The sequence below is a fragment of the Triturus cristatus genome, chromosome 3_2, assembly GCF_964204655.1.
Source record: "Triturus cristatus chromosome 3_2, aTriCri1.1, whole genome shotgun sequence".
In the NCBI taxonomy this organism is placed as follows: Eukaryota; Metazoa; Chordata; class Amphibia; order Caudata; family Salamandridae; genus Triturus; species Triturus cristatus.
The window spans coordinates 853,746,052-853,765,644 of NC_140584.1; the positions used below are offsets into that span (position 1 = coordinate 853,746,052).

The 19,593-nt window shown below is 45.2% G+C and overlaps 1 protein-coding gene across 2 annotated transcripts in view; it reads left to right on the top strand.

Moving 5' to 3' along the window:
- Window positions 1-19,119, top strand: part of LOC146858301 (uncharacterized) — a 223,098-nt gene extending 203,979 nt beyond the window's left edge. For both annotated transcript variants that reach the window (XM_085649132.1, XM_085649131.1), the window contains exon 6: window positions 18,409-19,119. In XM_085649132.1, coding sequence (XP_085505258.1) covers window positions 18,409-18,527 — 119 coding nt within the window. In that variant the 3' untranslated portion in view covers window positions 18,528-19,119. The remainder of the gene's footprint in view (window positions 1-18,408) is intronic.
- Window positions 19,120-19,593: the final 474 nt, after the last annotated feature.

Genomic DNA, 19,593 nt, shown 5'->3' on the forward strand with positions numbered 1-19,593 from the left:
AATCAGTCGGTTCCCACACATTCAACAGACATCTCCTAGCCTCGGGAAACAGCGTCACATGCGTGACCGCTTGCAACACCGCATGCACACCACGCCAGAACCGCGCCACCTCCGGGCATTCCCACAAAGTATGGAAGAAGGTCCCTAACAAACCACACCCACGCTTACACATCCCATCCACGGCATATCCCATACGCATCAGACCCGGCCCCGTAACGTATACCCTGTGGAGTATTTTGAGCTGGACGAAACGAAGGCGGGCCGGTATGGCCACCTCTTTCGGGGAGGCCACCGCAGATACCCAGTCCTCGTCATCCAGCTCCAATCCATCGGCAACCCATGCCTCACGAAGGCCAGTCAGCAGTCCCGAGCGATCGTTGATGAGCTTTTTATAAATCAACGAGATAGTGCCATCCGGTACATGCCCGTCTAGCACTCTATCTTCCAGAGGGGAGCACTCCGGGATGGACGCCACATCCGGGAATACAGAACACAGCGCGTGACAAACCTGTATATACCGGAAGTACTCCCTGTCCTGCAACTGGAATTCCGTCTGCGAGCACATCAAACGTTTTAAATCCCCCCCTCGTCCAGAGATCGCCCACCCTGCTGATGCCAATCGTGTCCCACTTATCAAAGCCTATCGTGGTCCACAAGCAGCCCAATCGCTCAGATGCATACAATGGCGTCGCCCGGGTCAACCGATCCTTCCACCCCATCGCCAAGTTTGCCGCGTGCCACACCCGTACCGCGACCCGTGTAGGACCCGTCAAACGTGCGTCGAGCGATCTAGAGTAGAGCGCACGATTGTAGTCGCCACCCGGCAACAACAATTTGTCCATTTCAAAAGCCGGGTTAAGGGCGGGCCCATAAAGCCCGTGGTTTATCGCAGCCAGCTGGGAGGCCCAGTAATACCGTTTGATGTCTGGGAGGGCGACCCCCCCCCGTCATACCACGGGAGCGTCAGCTTCGCGAGGGCGATACGCGGCCTCCCATCCCAAAACAGTTGGCGCTGCAGACCCTCCACCTCCCGAAAGTAGCGAGCCGGGACGACGTCCATCGTATTTTGTAAAGCGTATAAAAAACGTGGCAACGACATCATCTTAAACAGCGCCGCACGGCCGAGCGGCGAGAGCGGCAAGCGCCTCCAACGCGCCACATCCTCCTTCAGGCGCTGGAGGGGGGGGGAGTAGGTTCTGTTTATATCGGGCCGCAGAGTCCAGGGTAATAAAGATACCCAGATACTTAAATCCCTGCGGAGCAACCTGGATAGGACAACCCCGCGGAAGGAGAGGAGCCTCCCCTGAGAGGACATATACACAGGATTTAGCCCAGTTGATGACTAGGCTGGAGTTGCGGCCAAATGAACACAATACATCCACTAACACAATCAACGATTCACGCGGGGAAGCAAGGTACAAAAGAATATCGTCCGCGTAAAGGGAGACGCGATCCTCACACTCAGGAGTCCATCGGAGACCACGAATCGAAGGGTGCCACTGCAGCCACTCCGCCAGGGGCTCCAAGGCGAGCGCAAAGAGGAGCGGCGACAGCGGGCAGCCCTGCCGCGTGCCCCTGCCCAATTCAAAAGGAGCCGATACTCTACCATTCACCACCACCAGCGCCAGCGGTCCGGAATACAACAATTTCACCCAGCCAATGAATCCCGGGCCAAACCCAAACTTCGCCAGCGTCGCCCAGATATACGGCCACTCGAGCGTGTCGAACGCCATAGTGGCGTCCAAAGACGCCAAAATGGCTGGCTCACGTATGAACGGGACCCTCGCGAGCACCCCATGCAGACGCCGCAGGTTAAGCGCGGTGTTGCGATGAGGGATAAAGCCGGACTGGTCCTGATGGATCAGATCGCACACCACGCTGACCAGCCGATTAGCCAGCACCTTGGCCAGAATTTTCGGCTCCGCATTCAACAACGAAATGGGCCTGTAAGACGTGACCCGATCCCGCGGCCTCCCCTCCTTGTGAATAACCACAATAGTGGCAAGACGCTGGTCCAGCGGGAGGGTACCCGCCGAACGGGCCGCGAGGAACATATCACGGAGATGCGGAGCCAGTGTATCCAGCCGCAATTTGTACAATTCGATGGGAAGGCCATTAGGACCCATGGCCTTACCAGAGGCGACCGAACGTATGGCGAGGGCAATCTCCTCAGATGTCGGAGCCGCGTCCATCAACAATTTATCCTCCTCCGAAAGGGAAGGCAGCGCAATATCTTTAAGCAGGGCGTGGGAATCCTCTTCCGAGCGGGAAGATACCGGGGAATACACCCCGCGAAAATACTCAGCGAAGCAATCAACAATTTCCTCCGGCTCAGTGACACACACACCATCCAGTCTCTCAACCGACGGGACAACTCGACTCGCTCTCTCCTTTTTATCCAGCCACGCAATCAGTTTACCAGCCTTATCACCCACATCATACAGTCGCCCCTGTTGCTCTCTACTCAGGCCCCTGGCCGCCTCTGTGACTAGGGCCTTGTAGTCCGCCTGTTTGAGTCTGAGAGCATGCAGTTTGTCGTCTGTGACACCACAATCCAGATCACCCTCCAACTCAGTTATCTCAGATTCGATACGGGTCACCTCCTCCCGCCTCCTGGAATGGGAAATGAGGGATAGGGGGTTTGATCGTTTTTAAACATATTCCTGGAACAGGATAAAAAGCTTCTTTTTTTTTTTTTTAGACCAAAAGGACACATAGCTGCCCTCACTAAAATTATGAACACCCGAAGTGTACTTAGACATTTATCTGTCGCAGGTGCTATCCTATTAGTGTAGTTTTCAGAAGAGCTATCTACCAATCAGAGCTCTCCATTTCGTTTTATGGTAGCATGTTCTGTGGAGATTATCATACCTTTGAGTGGAGCAAGTAATTGAAAGATTGTGTAGTAGATTATCTACTAGGGGCAAAGAGGCCCTTCCCCAGATAGTTACAGTGAATTGGCTTGACGTGCTGTATTATCTCAAGAGGCAAGAGTAAGGGTGGAAGGAGGTGGGAGAGCTTGGGGGATGATATGATAAGTAGGATTGGGTGAGGGAGATAATTTAGCTTCAGAGCTGAGCTACAACTACACAGGGAGGTAATTACAAATTGAATGAAATGTGATTTTTTAATTTTTTTATTAAGGGTGTAATAGCTGCTAAAATGTGTGCGTAGTCTTGTGGAATTAGAAAATATCGGGCAACAGGGTTCAAGGAACGCATGGTGATGAAAATAAAGTCTACACTGCAGGAGTCTACTTTTATGGCCAATTTCATCTAGTGTCCAAATAGCAAACATGAAAGAAGCTGGAACAGTCCCAGGCCTCATCCCCCGTTTTGTTTTAATATGGTTCTGGGCGCAAATGTGAGTTTCGACCCACGCTGGTATTACTAGAAGTGCGGTAATGCCACACACTTTGGGATTTCCACACACACATTTCACTAGATGAAACCTGACAGAATGGGTCCCTAAATGATATCTGAAATGTCAGAATCTCGGTCCATATCCTCTATTTCCTCATTCGTCAGTCGACGACTTGTAATATCATGTTACATTTACGTTACAGAATTACTGAACGCCTGCAGTGTTGGAAATTTTTGCAGAATTACAGTAGCCCTGTTCCTGCATCACACGTGATAATGTCTTTAGTGGCCAGTGAAAGAATGGGTTGATACTGTCCACACTACAGTCAGGAAACCAAGAAACATCTTGATGTCGCACATTTTTTGCACCATCTGCTCTGTTTACACTGATAGAAGCAAGAGTGAAAGAATACATGCTAACGCCTACTACACATTGCAGAACAAACCAAACTTTTTTTTTTTTAAAGATCTTTTTTACAGGCCGGAATTTTTTTAAGAGATATTTGATTGCACAGACAATGGAGTAAATATATTTCTAAAGGGCGTAAAGGTGATATAACATCAAACCTGTGACGAGTTTTTTCAAGAAATGTACCGTTTCGTGGCAGCACAGCAGCAACGGTTGTACATAACAGTAGCAGGACACGGACATTGCAGCCAGCGGTAGATGTCGAAAGCGACACATCAGCCACAGTCTTACCTGCAGGCCCGGCTCCAGGATTTTTTTTTGGGTGGGCCAAGGATGCATTTGGGTGGGCCCACTGCGGGACCAATTTGTCGCTTCTTGTGGTAGCCTACATGCCATAGATTACATCATATCTACTTGCAAACAGTCACCATGATACAATGGATCGATTCTGTGTGTATACAGAGCATGTGGAGAGTAATTTGAAAGTAAGAGCAATGTCTGGAACTAAGTGCAAACCCTCAAATTCCAACAGGCCAGGCTTCAAAACAAGTACTTCCAGGCCTGATTATCCACTTTTCTACCATCACTCTCCTGTGCACCTTATCTCACAGCTGACCTTGGGCCCCAGCCCCCTATCAGCCACCATCCAGCTCCACTTGCCTTATTCCCATATAAAACCTTAATAAAATCACCTTCAAACTTGAAAAACATTGACTATAGTAGTAAATATAATTTGCACTCACTTTAACATGTTCCAAAGTTGCACTAATGACCTGACTGCTAATTAAATAAAACCAGAAAGGCCATTACAGGGCAAGCTTTATTGCTAGTGCGAAAGCCTTCTATGGCGCCCCACCAATGACCTCTTTCTCTGCAGATACCATTACTACCACCCTCCAACAGTGCCATTCATCTTTCCGAAGCCTCTCTCATATGCAATTCATTTGTTGTATAGCGCTACTCATATCAGTGTAGGGTGTCACAGTACTTTACACCACGCACACATTATACAGAGACAATAAATCATATGTAAATCAGTCTATAGGGAATGCCACATAAGCCAATGAGGATTACAAGGTGTAGGAATCACATGTCATACATACTGGTGGGCAGTATATTTAAAGAGGGTTTGGGCTGGGGAGGCACAAACTCAGGATTTAAAGCATACTCTAGTGGTTGGGGGTTGGCTTTACTAATAAAAATGTATATCGGCCCAAACTCTTTTTACACAAGAATCTCTGTGACAAAGGCAGTATCCCACTGAGCTATCCACATAAAATACAGCCTATCTGCATTCCAAAACTACCAACAGGCAAAGGATTGCTCTCCAGCAGGATCATTAATCACCAGTTATCTGGACATTTTTATTGTTGTCTTGCATCCATGGCCAAGATGATGATAAAAACTATTTAAATGAAGCATACACGAAGCATGTGCAGATTTAAAAAATAAAAGCAAATAGTAAGACATTCTCTTACCTACTCCATTGGTTAAACTTTGAGTCACAGCCTGATCTGATATGCAGCTGCAAGGGTCAGGAAACGTGAATAGGAATAAACAAACTTATTTTCTCTAGCGCTGAACAGAAAAGGAAATATCCACACAGCAGGACGGTAGACAAAAGTGCCAAATAAAGAACTTGTCCCCTTCGCTATGCCCCTTACATGCAGGACACAGCCCACCTTTCTAAAAGGAGTTGGGCGATTGGGGATGGGTGTGAGAAAGAGCCCAGGCCAAATCACTCAACCCCCAGAAAAGGAAAGAAAACAATGTTAGGAGTAACGGTTTAAATTAAATATGTCATTTTGTATTGGCCTTTGCGATGTCACCGCGAAGGCCGAGGCTCACGTTTGGGTGGGGTGGGCCTGGCCCACCCGGTCCCCTCTCTAGAACCGGGCCTGCTTACCTGTGAAGCGTAGCAATTACAGGGGCCCCCAGGTCCGCTTTTGCTTTATTTCCACTTGTAGTCTTCAAAGATTTGTTATTATCCTGAGCGACGCGCGCGCAAAAAGTGAAAGTCCCTCGGTGGCCGGGCGTGCGCCTGCGCACCACCATACCAACCAATTAGAGGCCGCGCCGCCGCGGTACCAAACACTGTACCATTTAAATAATGTAGAGGCCGTGCGGCTGACTGTGGCGTGCGCCGCGCGCACCATTTAATTTATGAATGAACTTCAATAATGAATTAAATGGTGCGCGCACAGACTTGAGGCTTGCTTCGATGGCCCCGCTGAGACTGAGTTTGGGGGCCCCTGGAGCGCGGGGGCCCCCCCACACTGCGGGGGCTGCAGGGACCTGTGTTACGCCCCTGAAGCCGTTATCCGAAGGCCCTCCCAGCTGCAGACCATAAATGGCCGCCCTCCTGCACTAAACCCCATTTAGAGGGCCTGCTCAGGGCCACGCAGGGCGAGAGGGTGGTTCGTAAAGACTGTAACGAGGAAACTTGCCATGGACCCAAAAGTAAGCAAGGGAACTTTCCCTACTACCCATTGTTTGGTAGCAAACTATTGCCACAGATTGGGTCCAGCGGGCCTCTCGTATCCCTGGCGCCATTGCACTCGCCGGATTATTAATAGCTAAACCCCTGGCAAATAGTCACGCAATATACCAACGTAGCCCTCCACACATCGCCCCTTCTCTCGTTCCGATCGCTACTGGTTGAAGAAGACGCAAGCAACTGAGCGGAGCAGGCCTTGCATTCCCAGATATCCACCACACCAAGAGCAAGGTTCAGGGCTTCACCAGCCTAGTTTACTCCATTCAGAATGTCAACTCGAATCAGAAAACTATGCATGACCAAAAGGCTGACATTTCTCATGTTCCCCTCCCCATGCTGCAGCTTGTAATGTTTTACATGCAGGACCGGCGGGATAGCACTGGTGGCGCCCTGTGCAACAATGTTTTTTGGCATTCCCCAATGACCACCTCTGCCACGAATTCCCTCATTACCACCATTTAACACTGCCCCTCAGATCTCCATAATCACTCTCTCTCAGATGCATTTAGTTTTATAGCTCCACTCATACCAGTGTAAGGTGTCAGAACACTTTACATCACACACACATTGCACAGAGACAATCAAACGTGTGTAAATCCGTGTATAGGAAATATTACACAAGACAGAAGAAGGACTACAAGGTGTTGGAGTCACATGTCATCCATACTGGTAGGCAGTATAGTTTGAGTCCTTGGTCTGGAAAAGCACATATTCAGAATTTGAAACGTAACACCATTGTTAGGGTTTTTCTTTAATAATAAGAATAGATTTCTACCCAAATGAATCCTTTTAGCAAGATTAGGATAATGAAAGACTGTGCAAAAAAACATGCAGCTCTAATATATCCCTTATAGTTTGCGTGCAGCCTCTTTGATGGTGGTTAATAGCTCACTGTTCTATAGTAGTATTTTAACTTATAAACTACATAACTAAAGGGTCTCTTTGACAAAAGCAGTAACCCACTGACCTATTTACATTATATGCACTTTGTGATCTGCATGGTACACGTTTTTTGCAGCATGTATATCAACCCACTGTGCTACCTTACGGTCTCTTTCCAAGAAGAACTTTAATCATCAGAGTTATCTTGACAATCATTTTTATTGATGCCTGAACATTCTTGGAGGCAAGGAACGCGGCAGTAGGTGCTTTTAAAACAATAAAATACTTGCAAACATAGCAGCCCCATCCCAAGTCAGCACCCGGTGGGGTGGCACTGGTCGCACCACCATAGAGCCGGTTTACATGTGTTGGAGTAGTCCAAGTTGCGGCCCTACAAATCTCCTCATGAGAAGCCACTGAACATGGGCCCAGACAATCCGCATACCCCCTGGTTGAACACCTTTGAACACCATTAGGGAAGGTTTACCCCAGATGCACTGCACGCTCCTGGAATTGCTAAGTTAAGGACAGGGTGAAAGGTTTCACCCCCCTGAGGGCTACAGCCAAGTTGGTGAAAAGGCTCTGTAAGCGCCTGTAGGCTCGACAGCCCGGGAGAAATGATAGTCCTTTGCAATGAATTTTGCTCCAATTATTTGCACCATTTGTGGTTCTAAATCCGATTCAGGGCTCAGCAGTAGAGAACGATAGTTCTGCAAAAGTTCACCACCAATGAATGGCATAGCCCCTTCTCTGTGGGTAATACTCGGGGCAGGTTTGTATGGTCATACCTGAGCGACCCTCTTGCCATGAGGAATTCCCATCATGAGCATCAACATTAACACTAACAGTTATGTATAAGCGTGCTGATAAAAGATCACCCTCCTGAAAGGCAACGAGGGGACATATATTGTAAAAGGGCATATCCTGAAATAGATTGTGGTGACAGACGGGGGGGGCCTTGTCCGTCAAAAGAGGCTTGATAACCCAGACCCCTGCTCCTTTTCTGGCAAAGGAAGGAGGCCTTTCTGTACAAGTAGGCACGGGGTCCCTTCCCAGGTTGTCCTCATCCTTTTAGGTCTGAAATGATTAGACAAAGGCATAGAGCCAGGGGTCAGCTATTGGGGCAAATTTTAGTCCTATCTTTTTTTCCATTAACTATCTTTGGAGACTTTTTCCCCAGACGGGAACAAAGTTGTGGAAATGCCCTCCCAAGAGGATCTTCTGCTCCCTCCTTAGATGGAAGCGAGTCTGTTTGCCCCCAGGTTAGACTGCACCTCCTCCAGCACTGCCTCTGGGCATATCTGAGTTGAAAGCAGCTGCTTCCATGTACTTTAGAAAAGTGAGATGGATTTTCACTTGACAGCTAAAATATGATTGTACAAGACAACATTTTACATATCGTTTTGAAGGCTTGCTTCCACTCCTGCTAATCCTCATAACCAGTGCCCCCTCGGTGGTCACTGGAAGGTCTTTTTCTGACGTCCCGGGGAAGGCAGTGGTTACTGGACAGTGTTCTAGGTAGCTAGTGCCATTTGCTACCGGTTTCCCATAACCACTATTACAATTGCTATTCAGTTCGATAACCAAAGTTCTCCCTTTGGACGCTTGCCTCACCTTGGCCTGAGAAGCTGGGCAGTTGAGGCTTAATCCAGGAGGTGTTAGTGGAGGTTTTTGCCTTACACAGCACGACAGAGTCAACTAAATGACAAAATGATGCACAATAAACCGAATTCCCGGTCAGTGCTGTAAACTGTAATGAACTCAGGAGTTTATTTACAATTTTTTATTTTTAATTGTCCTCATTCACCTTTCTTTTCTTAACCACCAGCCTCAAAACCGCCTGCCTCAGATTGCTCTAGACACCGTCTTGAAGGAGCTTATAAACCTACAGTCCTGAGACAGAAAGGAAGTCAAAACCCCTTTTGAGTTGGTCAATAATTTGAGGTTCGGTGTAATCATAGGACATTGATATTTTGCGGTACTGAAAGGGTCCTCTCCAACTAGGCAACAAATGGCCACCAATATTTTTGGCATTAGAGACCTCGGGAAGGTGTCCATGCCCCAAACCTGTTTCACTGAACCCAACCAGTGGGCCAAGGGGGGAGCATCCTTTAAAACCTACTTCTGCATACCTACCTCCTTGCCAGCAGTATCAAGTAGAACAACATGGCGCTTCTCTTACTTAGTTTCATCGGGGGAGTCTACTTTACCAAAAATAATTAATCCAAAGCTTGCCTTGATTTCTGCTTGGAAAATCTTGCAGACTACCTTGCATACCTCCTCCCAGAACAGTTGAATCTGTGGGCATTCCATAAACAGGTGGGACATCATCGGCTTCGGCTTTTTCCAGGCCATACTTCTTACAGCTGACCAGGCTTGACTTTCCCATTTCGACAGCTTGTCCAGAGAACAATAAGCTCTGTGTAGAGAAAAATGGTTGTTCCTCCTCAGATATGGAGTTTTGACTGCAGAAGTAGCTGTGGCAAGCCTCTTCCCCACAGCTTCTCTGGAAGGACGAAGTCTTCGTCTAATCCATGATCAGCCAGTACCAGCAGGAGACCTCACTCTTACTTTCTCGTCCTAACCAAAGCTGATCTTCCACCTTAGTCGAGCTCCCTATATCATACCTTTGATCGCTGGCTCCTTATTCTGCCAGATCTTAAAGGCTGAGATATGCCTCCGGGAACCCTCAGAATTTTTGTCTTAATATTAGCTTTCCATTCTGTGTCAGCTGCCCCCACCTCTCTACTTCTGCTTCCTTAATTGGGATTGCTAATTTATCCATCAGACATTCTGGCGTTCCTGGGGACTCCCAAATTGGTGCATACTTGTTATTATTACCCTTGTTATTATTGTTATTGTTACCCCTTATTAGCTCTCCGAATCTGTGCCCAAACATAGGACATAGCTTGAAGCACTTCCAACCTTACCTTTTTGGAAAATTATATGTCCCTCAATTTATACAAAAATTAGATTTGCCCCCCCCGTAACGTCTTTCAACATCACTTCATATAGGCTCCCACTTGCTACGGATTCTTTTAGCAGGTAGTTACAGTTTGTCAGTAGGAAGGCCCAAGCATATACCTCTTTGTCCGGAGGCACGATCCCTCCCTTCTCGCGTCTCCTTTTCAGTTTCTTCCATGAGATGCGCGGGCGCCCTTGGATGCCCATATGAAATAACTTGTACTGCTGTGAAGCTTTTCTAACCATTCTTTCTTAAAAACGAAGGATTGTATTGAACAGGAAGGTGCGTTTCAGCAGGATAGTCATTTTTATTAGATTTACCCTTCCAAAGATAATTCGATGTAGATGCGAACAACTGACATTTTGTACCTCGTTCATAATGTTCTTGAAATTAAGCTCTGCTATTTTGTCCACTTCTTGTATTATTTTGATACCCAGGTATCTCACCCCTTCTTTTATTCCAGACGGAGGCTCCCCCATATTCCAACTCATTATCTCTGTCTTGGAGGTGTTAACAGCACAGCCGGATACCTCCCTTAAGTCCAGCACCAATTGCTCTACTACTGGTAATGAATTGGAAGTAAATATCATCAAGTCATCAGCAGACCGGGAGATCTGTTTTCCCACCTCTAACACTTAAATGGGACAATACCCATTTCCTCTCTGAGTTTCCCCGCCAGTGGTTCAATGTATAGGTTGAAAAGCAGGGGGAAGAGGACAACCCTGTCTCCCCCCCTCAAGATCTTAAACCCCGCTGTCATACCAGCATTGATTGGAATTTTGGCTGAGGGATTGGTAATTCTTTGGTTCACACTTCTAAATTTCTCCTCTATGCTGCTAATTTTTAGAATGGCATTCAGATAATACCAATTTACTCTTATCAAACGCCTTTGTTGCGTCTAAGGTTACAACCGCTAGGGGCATCCTGTAGGTAGTAGTGAGATGGATATCACCGATTAGCTCATGAGTGATCTCGTGAAGGTATCTACCCTTTATAAAGCTCTTCTGATCCTTGTTAATCAGATTCTCACTACCAAACATAATCTTTTGACCATAATATTACTGAACAGCTTGTAATTGTTGTTTAAAAGTGAGATAGGTCTATATGACTCACTTTATTTGTTTTTTTTACCTGGTTTCAAGATTAAGGTGACAGCTGCCTCTCCCCGTGAAGGTGGAAGTGATGCCCTGCCCCCTAATATTTCACCAAATAGTTGGGTCAAAAAAGGAATAATCACCTCCCCTTAGGCAAGATAGAACTCCTTAGGGAAGCTGTCCGGTCCAGTGGCTTTCCTGCCCTTGCTTAATTTGACTGCCTTCCTCACCTCTTCTACTACTATATCTTGATCTAACTGAGCTCTCTGATCATACGACAATTTGTTAAGCGAATCCCCTGCTAACCAGTCCTCCACCTCTTTTTCGGATACTATTATGCTATCCGCGTACAGTTCAGAGAAAACCTTCAGAAAAGCTATTTCTGTGTAGAGAGTATTTGAGGAGACTTGGCCAGTTACCTCCTCATTTATTTCGCGTACCGAATTTCTAGCCTGATCTGACCTAACTTTCCATGCCAACATTTTCCCATACTTGAAATGAGCCAACTTATTTGCCTCTCATCTAGCCTTAATGTGGTCCTCCACTACTAACAACATTTTTTCCCTCTTATTTAGTATTTCCTTCTCCACTGCCCCTATCCCCCCCACTCCCCCACTGACAATTGTTGTGCCAGAAGAGAAATTTCCAAGTGGCCCAATGCTTCCTCTGCTGACTCAACCTCTCTTTTATACTGTGTGAGCTTCCAGGCAGAAACCCTTATCAGTCTTCCCCTCTTAAAAGCCTTAAAGGCATCCCAGACAAACAAGTAACTTACCTTAGGTAACGTGTTATCTGGTAGAGACAATATCTAGCTGCAGATTCCTTACCTTTGAATTTCCCAGGCATCAGGGTTTTCTTTCTGGATCCAGCCTGACGCCTGGGAAATTCGAGGTTCAGGAATCTGCGGCTAGAAGTCTCTATCAGATTATTGTTGTCGGAGATGGACCTACATTCAAACTCAGGAATTCATTAGCCTCCATTTTTATTTGGTCAACAACCTCTGGGTCCAACAACAGTGCACTGTCCAGGGTCCATAGTTTAGGTTTCTGTTCTATAGGAAGTGCCAGATCTAGCAGGACTTTTGCATGGTTGGAAAAATCTACCGTAACTTGCTTAGCTGTACTGATATGCCCGCAAATTACCCTATTGACCAGAAAAATATCTATTCTTGAAAAATGGACATACTTTTTATTATGTTAAGTATATCCTCTTTGTGTCCCTGATCTCAACCTCCATATATCGCAAAGATCCATCTGCTTCATCATATTTTTCAGATACGTCTGCATTTTTGGATATGCTCTGGCTTTACTGTTGTCGGACATGTCCAGGTCATAGTCCATAATTGTATTAAAATCTCCGTCCATGATAATTGGATAATGATTTCTGGGACGTAGCTTTAAAGGGATCAATGTCTTCCACTCTGGGACCATAATAGCCCACCAATGTAAGTCTTTTTCCTTGGGTTTCGATATTGGCAATAGCCCACCTGCCTTGCCTATCCACTTCACTTCCAATTATAGTTGCCTCAAATTTCAGTTTTATCAATATTGCTATCCCCCTCACCTTACAGGTTTGATCTGGGCATATAATATGTCAGACCCATTTTTGTTTGTGATAGAGGTCTAAACATTCCCCTTTGGTAAGATAGGTCTCCTGCAATATTATGATATTAGCTGCTGAATCCTTAAATATTGTAGCAACTTATTCCATCACCTTACCATTCTGAGCCCATTGACATTCCATGAAAGAATTTGAACGCTTACTTCCATCTACTCTGTCCTGGGTTTTGCCTGTCTCTTGTGATACCACCTGTCGAAATCTCTCTTGCAAAATAACTCACAAAGGCTTCTGGCGACATTTTATACTTTTTTAAAAAACTTTTACCCCCAGTTTGCTCCCCACACAGTGCACCCTTCTGCCTTATCCTTACTTTCCACCCTTCCTGGAGAACCCAACCCTGCATCTTCATGGTTATACTAGCCTTTGGGTGCTCGTGGTGAAAAGCCACAATCCGAACATATCTACAAAATTGAGAAAAGAAACGGGGAAAACTGCGCAATACCTTTAACTCCAAGTCCATCGAGACTCTCTATTCCTTGTTTTCCCCCTTCTCTGCAGCGAGTAGTATATCCGCTGCATTGTGGTCCCTTAGGTTATGCATTTTGTTTTTATGCATAACTTTCAACGTGGCGGGAAATTTCAGTTGTGCAGTAGCTCTCTGGGCCTCAAACTCCTCCATTTGCTTCACTAGTTTCCGTTGTTTTTTTCTAAAGAGTGACGCAAGAGTAGTCGGACCTGGTCGCAACGGGGAAATCCCTGCCTTTCAAAGATTCCTGTTTTAGAGCAATCGCCAAGATCTGCTTTTTTATGGCACAAGTCAGAAAGTTTACCAATATCCTCCTAGGTTCAGATTTGCCTGGGTGCCTACTGAGTATGTCCTTATGTATCTTTTGTATGCTCCTGTCCAACTCAGCTTCTGGAATAGATGATAATCTGGCTGCTTTAATGAAAGAAACAAATAACCCCCTTATATCCTCAACCTCCATCCCCTCTGGGACATTTAGGACTCTTATATTGTTCCTTCTAGCACTGTTTTCTAGAGATTCAAGCTAATCCTGAATCTACCTCTCTCTCTGAGACTCAATTCCTTAATCTCTCCTCTGTCTTTAGTGGAGATTACTTTTAACTCTGAAACCGTACTCTTCTTGGCTAAAGTTTTTTCAGACAGCGAGTCCAACTTTTCTGCCAGGTTTTCACACACCCTTCGAATTTCTTTCTGGATGGTAAGCGAGGTGGCAAAACCGTTCCTCCCTTCCATAGCCAGGGCGTGCAGAATTTTCTACGCTTTGTATCCTACTGGGGATAGCTGTCTTCCATCAGTGGGAGAGTCTGAGGGACAGTGTTTTGGGTAACTAGCGTCATTTACTACCAGTTTTACCAGAGTTTCTATTACCTTTGATCTTCAGTCTGACAACCTAAGTACTCCCCTTGGACGCTTGCCTCACCTTGGCTCAAGAAGCTGAACAGTCCAGGCTTAATCTAGGAGGTGTTAGTGGAGATTGTTGCCTTACACAGCATGACACAAGCAACTAAATGGCACACAATAAACAGAATTCCTGATCAGTGCTGTAAACTATAACTCAGGACTTTATTTACACATTGGTAAATATGTAATTTAAAACAATGATGCACCAAAAAAACAGAATGTGCAAGCACCTTTGTGGGCAAGATACTACACCAAATGTAAATATAGAGATTAAGCGCGGGACACTATAAAATATATAACATAAAGTAAATAACATGTGGCCCTTTGGTCAGTGTTAACTAACGTGTGAACCTTTGAATCTAGTTGCTGTACTAAAGTCTGGACTTTAAATCTAGTTCAAGGGACTTTACTACAGTGTTTATTTGCCCAATGAAGTCGGTGTCAGAGGTGCCAGCCAAGTTGACACAATGTATTATCCTTACCAATTTTCATTATATATATATATATATATATATATATATATATATATATATATTATTCTTCGGCTATAGTTATATAGTTACAAACCTAGATTGTCATTAGTTTGGTATTCAGCAGCAATGTTTTAGTACAAAAACCCAGATACCTCCATCCTGAAGCCTGCTTTCAAAACAAAGCCACAACCAGATATTTTAGAACTTCAGTGTCCAACTAATGGGGTTGCCAGGAAGACATAGTTCAGGGCAAGACCACTTCAGGATCTTAACTCATCTTGCAGCCTTTAGGGCTCAGTACCCACTATGTAGTCTCCTGAGAGAACTAAATCTTAGGGGCCTTTATTGGGCCTCTCCCTGGACTCCAGAGCTTCACTAGTTTCTACTGGGACTTGGAACATGGGATTATGGCTCCAGTACAACTTTTAAATCCTTTTTCTCCTGAACGAATTGTGCTACATATATCGTTTACATGGTTCCAGAATCAGGGTGACTGCACACAGGCAACAGAACTCAACATTGGTAAAGGGTGCTGAATGGGAGCAGATACAGGCAACATTAGATGCTGGGGTTATCCTGGACATTGAACGCGCACCTCAGACCTATTGTGGAAAGCTTGTGTAGATGTTGGTCCTTCATGTCAGGTGATGCTTCCCTTTGATACTTACAAACCAGCCTGCAGGGATTTCACAGGTTCTTCTATTGGTTGAGGTGGTGGCATCCAAGAAGATCCAGTCAGAGGAGCTATGCAAAGGGTTTCTTGATAGCGATGGTTTAGCTCCTGTTCTTGCTGGGCAATTCGGCTCTTCTTCTGCTATGATCACTATAGCAAGAGTCCAGGGTTTTTCAGCAGGCTACATAGTCGGCTTCTTGCAAGTGTCCAATCTTTTGCAAACGTCTCAGCACAAGTGTGCAGCGTATCCTCTTAGTCTGTACAAGTGCACCTTACTGGCTTTAGGAGGTCAATATTGATCCTCATTTGGTACAGATGGAAAGTCACTGCCAGCATTAAGTGATGTTATATTCATACGTTTTAATTCTTCTTCCAGTGGTGACAAGGTGCATTGTTGGTCTTTTTCTGACCCTTGTGGGATTTTCCAAGCAAGTAGTATAGGTGAGAGTGCTATGAACCTGTTAATGCTTTATGTAGAATTCACACTGACAGTAACAAGTGAAGAGGCGTCTTTGATAGAGCAGGGGAAATCTTGTATGGTGGGTTGGTAAGAGACTTAGTATCATGCCCTGAAGGTACAACTCCATTTTTAGAAGTGGTCCCCAAACAAAGGGATAGGTAGGCTAACAGCATCATGAACACAAACGGCCTGAAGGGAACCAACCATCTTAGGCACCCGCCATCTAGCATGCGTTATCCTGTGTTCGAAACCCTTGAGTCATGTATTCAACCTACACTGCACATACCACATAGAGGAGGTAAAGGCCACAACCCCACAAATGAAGAACTGGTCAGGCATTTCCAGTGGAGGCCACTCCTATACTTGCTGGGCAGTTCTTCTTTACCTAAAACCACCCACAAGAGTGGAATGGGGAATACATGTAAAAACAAAATACTAAAGGAAGCACTTCTTTTTACAGAGATAGGATGTGTGACTAGCAAAACCGAAAAAGGAAGAGATACTCTGGGCAAGCTATCCTTTGTAAAGGCACCTTGATTGAGTAGCTAGGCGGTACGTTTCAGAGGGTGAAAAGTAAAAGGTGGCAACAAAGTACTTGCTTTAAAGAATGAAAACTTGTTTCAAGCAGTAATGACTATAAAGAAGAGAACATGTTCTATCAACAGTTCAGCAGGTGCCATAGCACCAGAGCCGAAGAGTCTGAAGGACCACTGCACTGTTAGGGGTGGGGCATTTAATTTGCTTTCCATTTGGGCTTGTGATATCCTTGCTGGACCACTAATGCCGGAGCCCTTTAATTCTAAGTTCAATAGCAATATGCCCACCTCGCTGATCAGGACAGGGATAATAAATGATAGCTTGTTTTTTTTCATAGCGCTTAATAGTTCCTTAATAGTTCCTTCTCTCTGTCCTGTAAATAACAGGTGTTACTATTACAAAATGTTATTTAATTTATTGCTGTCCGGAGGATAAAAGGTCGTCACTGCTAGGGTTCGAACTCATGACTAGCAGGTCATACTAGATGTCACCAGCGAATTCTTGACTTGCTAAGCTATATTTAGGACCACTGGAATTTTGTGGCAGGTGAAGACCAAATTATGTGGCAGGGTTGACTTCATTATGCGGCAAGGAAAGGCAAACTATGCAGCTTATTTAATGAAAGTATTACTTCATCATTTTTTAATTTTCACCCATGGTAACACTGGGCAAAGATTCCACATCATTAGTGCCAGTTTAACAACCAAATACAGCAATAAGCAACTGAAAGATGACCAATCAACCGTGCACTGCGGAGGGACACGATGCCATGTTTAATAACTTTTGATATGTAAGAGCTAGAAACCATTTTTTTTGTTAAAATCTGCAGATTATACAGCATATGATGGATTGTGTGGAAATGTGAATTCATAGTTTTGCGGAAAAATCTTTGGCTGCAGAATCGCATAATTCCAATGGCATTAGTTTACAACAGAGTAGTGGGGTCTCTGTATCTGCCTGGAGAAATTCTCCTTGACACATCTATTGGTATTTCTTCTCCTTTAGTCCCTTAAGGGTGAGTTACAATTCAAATCATTCTTGTTTTGACACTCGTGCATTCATTGTATTTTTCTTTAAATCTAAGCTTTTGTTTTCTTATTTGACCAACCACACCCCTAAAATGACAACTGGAACCCTGATGCTCTTGCTGAAAAGAGAAATTGTCTCATTACAGCACAGAGAGATGGTGCTGCAAATCTAAAATGCAGAGCTCACCTTTGTCCATATACATCACATAAAGGGTGGCCAGTGCCAGGGCACAGTCATGCCATGGCCTTGGTTTCCAAAGTTGTTCTACGTAGTGTTCCTCCAGACCCTTTACCTAAAAACAGAGGGTAGCAGGTTATCCTCATCTTGCAAAGTCTCCCTGGTCTTCCAGACAATCTCATTCCATTGTTACTTTCGGACTGGTACTGGCAAAGAGTATGGCATGAGTTGGTTGGACTTGTATCCGATTTGCCACCTAGCCGTCTCACTTGTACAGATTAGCTGTCCAGTTCTCCTACCTTCTGTATTAAATCATGTAAATATCAGTATGACCAGAATTGGGATTACCATACCCAGTTGCTCGTCCCATTCTCTCAAGCAAATCGTATTTCACAAATTTACTTCCCTTTCTTAAGGGTATTTCTGGGCCAGATGCTACAGTTTGTGTACCGTGTCTTTCTCTCTCAGACTGTGCTGAGCGCCTACACTGTAAAACTCATTCTTGATATTGTAGTACCTGTCACTTGACTGTCAAAAATGATCTCAGTTTTTTTTAATGTTAGGAGATTGATTTATGTCACTCATTTTACTTATATCTGTTAAGGCCGCACTTCTCTCCCTTGCCCTCATACGAAAAGGCCTTCTAACAGCCCTGGAGCTAAAACAAGCAAACATAAGTCAAAAAGCAAAGCATAGTTCAGAATGAATAGTGCTGTTGGCTTAACAGTTTGGGCAGCTGTAGGCATCAACCATCCAAGGGGCCATTTAGCAGCCGCGTAAAGAGCATAAGTGGCACTGCAGAGTGTGCATGGTGAGTGTTCTTGGGTGTGCTCCGCTTTCACAGAGTTCTCATTCTTTACGCAGGAGTCGCCACGGTCTGCATCGAGGACAGTGAAGGTGGCACCTGGGTGAGGAATAACTACAAATGCTCCGACTGCGTCCCTGAGCACCTGAGGGACCAATTCAACAACCACATCATCTAAGCTGCGGAAGCACCATCTATTGGAAGAGCCCATTGGACCCTGCGAACCTGGCATGACTGGCGACTCTGATGCTTTAGTCTGTACCGTTGTCCTGTACATGCAATCCTGCCCTCCAGTGTCAGTCTTCAACTGGACCTCATGATTTTATGGACCTCGAGATCTCCCAGATCGCTAGCAAGTGAACTCTCACATAGCTGTCCACTTCTGTCACACTTGTACTAATCCTTCCTGGCATGTGGACCCCTAACGCACAGGTTTTTACATCTCACACGATTGGGCACCATCGTATTCTCCTCCATGAGCATAGGCGTCGCACACCTCTGTTCCCCAACTCAATAAGGAACCTATTAGCGTTACAGTGGTCTCAACACATTCCAGGGACTTCTATGCAAACACAAAGTTTTAGTTACTTTTGTGGCCAAGCAAGTTGCCTTCGCAGAAGGAAAAGAGGAGAAGGGGGTAAATGACAGGGACCGAGAGCAAGAAGGGGTTAGATGGTGGAGCAAGAAGGAAGAATGGCAAAACTGCACTAGACGACTGCTCTTGCTTTTCATACTTGCTTTCAATTAATAAAATAATTCATGTTTCATAATGCTGTGTGTCTTTGTATACTTTAAAACGATTTATTGTGCAATTTAAGAGATACATCCATTGTCCCTGGAAATGTGCAGCAGACCAAAGGCATTTCGGTGGAATGGGTAGAAACCTAATGAGACCCATTTTTAAACTCTCGGTTACAGACCCCATTAGTTGTCTACTGAAAGACCTGGTGCTTCCATTTTCAAAATATACTTTGATTGGGCTTTTGGTCAGCCCTTGCTCCTTAATGGATGGGTTTTTTGTCACAGTTGTCTGCTCTTGATCTTTGGGTTTTTTCTGTGTTCTTGTGTTTTTCTGTCATGGAGTATTGAGGCATGCTTCAGGAACTTTTTTTTTTGTGCTTGAGCACTTTGTTGAAGTGCATGTGTTTGGAACAGGATTGTTCCGTGCATGGTGTATAGTAATGCCCCCTGCCCTGCATGCCCAAGTGTGCACATCTGGTATTGCGTTTTTTTGGAATTCAAAC